Source organism: Gadus morhua, unplaced genomic scaffold (genome assembly GCF_902167405.1).
Source record: "Gadus morhua unplaced genomic scaffold, gadMor3.0, whole genome shotgun sequence".
NCBI classification, from domain to species: Eukaryota; Metazoa; Chordata; class Actinopteri; order Gadiformes; family Gadidae; genus Gadus; species Gadus morhua.
Window position 1 is genome coordinate 189,985 of NW_021963956.1, and position 2,676 is coordinate 192,660.

A 2,676-nucleotide genomic window follows, 5' to 3' on the forward strand; every position below is an offset into this window, starting at 1 on the left:
GCAAGCACTTTCTTTCGCCATCAGCGCCGTTACACCATCCCCGTCATCATTCAGGCCTGGCAGAACGAGCAGGCCAAGAATTTTAGTGACCTCAAGGCAATGGATGGAGGCCTAGTTGTTGCTGGTGACTGCAGGTAAAGCAGAATTTGTTGATTCTATGCTAGCTGTCACTAAGGGGTATGAACTTTAATAATCTCATGTCATTGTTAATTTTGTATCCTAATACTGTTCTCCACACTTTGTTTGTGCGAGAGCTCATAGACCAGTTGCACATTTTTTTTTTATTTGTTATCATGCAGGGCGGCTTTAGTTTACATTTGCAGATGTCATGGTGGATTGTCTTTACAGACACTGGTTATTAAAAACTTGAAACATAATTTTAATTTCTAATTATCCCCAGGTCAGATTCTCCAGGGCACTGTGCAAAGTACGGCTCCTACACATTGATAGAGGACAGAGTAAACAAGGTGGTTGATGTTCAGCTTGTTCAGGTAAGCCTGATGTTATTAGACAGAAAGAAATGAACTCTCTGCAATTTGTTAAATGGACTGCATCTTAATATAGCACTTCCACGTGTACAACCATGCATAGGGCTACACTTACACTTATATTATGTTGCAGAGCTCAGAGGTCCCCAACAGCTCTTGGTGTGAGATGGAGGGGCTCAAGCGCAGCATTGGCTTGCTGAGGCGGAACGACCTGCATTTGTCAACCCTCATCACAGACAGACATCGCCAGGTATTTACAAAAAGAAAAATAATGTAGATTTATGAATTTCACTGAGGCTGGACATTTGTGCTTTGCTGATGCACTGAGGGCCAGACAGTGCAAGCATCCACAAAAGTTTGCTCTTTACTCCTTAGGTTGCCAAATGGGTGAGAGAAGAGCTGTGCCCTGAAGGGACACAGCATTATTTTGATGTCTGGCACATTGGGAAAAGTATGTATCCATTGTTGGAAAGTTTAAGCAGTTTTTTTTTATTGCATTTCGATTAATACCATTTGTTCTAAACCAGGTCTGGGGAAGGCCTTGGATACAGCCTCAAAAGACAGACAGTGTGAACAACTACAGTTGTGGAGGCCAGCCATAGTAAACCACCTGTACTGGACTGCAGCCTCAACCCCTGATGGCAATCCAGGAGTGATGGAGGCCAAATGGAGAAGCTTGGTGAATCACATTCAGGACATCCACGACCATGACACCCCTGCCTTCTCCAGTTGCGCTCATGCCCCTCTGGAGGGGGATCAACGAGATAAAGAGTGGCTGGAACCAGGTACAGTACACAGTATGTGGCATTATGAATGCTCTACAGGGTTTCCATTTAAATCATTATTTCATACTCTGGGGATTTCATAACATTCTGTTTACTGTAAATATGTTTGCTATAATTCATATGCAGGACAATTTCATGTGTTTCCACTGGAGAAAAAATATCTGTCTATTTGTATGTCTGCTGTGTGTGTGCCTACCTATCTTGGTCTCTTGCAGGCTCAATGGCAGCAGTAAAACTGGAGGGTATCATCACAAGGACATCCTTACTGAAGGATGTTCGACAGCTGTCTCCGCAGCACCAGACTTACTCCCTTGAAGCCTTCCACTCCCTGATCCTGCACTTCGCACCCAAGCACACTGGGTTTTCATACCAGGGCATGTATAGCAGGTCAGTGCTGTCCAATGGAATAACAATGCCGCATTTGATCATACATACACCAGGTTTCGAAAGTGTTCTCAAATGTGTTATTCTGTAGGCTTCTCTTAGCGGCGCTGCATTACAACCATAATGCGAACAGAGAGACCGCACGAAGAAGCGATGGTTTGGAGAGGTATAGCGTGCGATATCCACGTTTCAGAAAAGGTGCCTGGGTAGTTGTGCCCATCAAAGAGAAGGCCTCATACGGTAGGCAGTGTCATGCAGTTCTATCATATTTTGACATTTGCGCACAAGACATCTGTGACATCGATCTTATACAGTATTTTATCATTATTATGTCTGCAGGTTATGCAACGTCATTAATCGAGGCTCTTCGGGAGAGCTACATGGATTCACCCAAGGCTCTTCAAGAGGTTAGCGCCAATTTGTCAGCCTGTGCACCCGCCCCCATCGCCAAATCCTTCGAACAAATTCCCAAGGAGGAGGCCGTCAGCCTCTATCTAGCCCAGCAGTCACGCTACAAAAAATTGAATTAGCATAGTTTTTTTCCCACACAGGCCAATCATTTAGTTGTGAGTATGTATATATGTATATAGTAAGTATATGTTATTTTATTTGGTGGTGGTTTTCTGTATGCCGCATGTTTTGTTTTCTCGTTGTGTGCTGTTTATTGCTTGGGTTTTTTGATTGTTCCAGGAAGTTTATTATAACCTTACATTTTAACCCCTTGCGCTGACCCTAACATCTGTCGACTAACATTATCTCTTGGTTATTTATGGCTGTAACCCATTCATTCCTTTATCAGCATCACCATGGTTACCGCCTCACTGCATGTCGCATGTTTTGTTTTTATTACTTGGGTTTTTTACTTAGTTGTGTGCACAAATCATTCCATTACAGCTCCATTTGCCCCATAATTCATAAAAAGTAAGAATTGTAAGAATCCGAAAGGGACCTCTGTGTGCGCTTTTCTCTTGGATCACTATGCGTCTGCTCTATGTGATATCATTGCATGTATGTGTCCG

The 2,676-nt window shown here is 43.3% G+C and overlaps 1 protein-coding gene across 1 annotated transcript; it reads left to right on the forward strand.

Annotated features, from left to right (window-relative positions):
• Positions 1–645: 645 nt before the first annotated feature.
• On the forward strand, positions 646–2,415 carry LOC115538225 (uncharacterized). Its single transcript, XM_030349883.1, has 6 exons — positions 646–738; positions 864–939; positions 1,016–1,273; positions 1,489–1,660; positions 1,749–1,897; positions 1,997–2,415. Exons 1-6 carry the CDS (start codon positions 655–657, stop codon positions 2,185–2,187), a joined length of 930 nt encoding a protein of 309 aa, XP_030205743.1. The 5' UTR covers positions 646–654; the 3' UTR covers positions 2,188–2,415.
• The last annotated feature ends 261 nt before the right edge of the window (positions 2,416–2,676 follow it).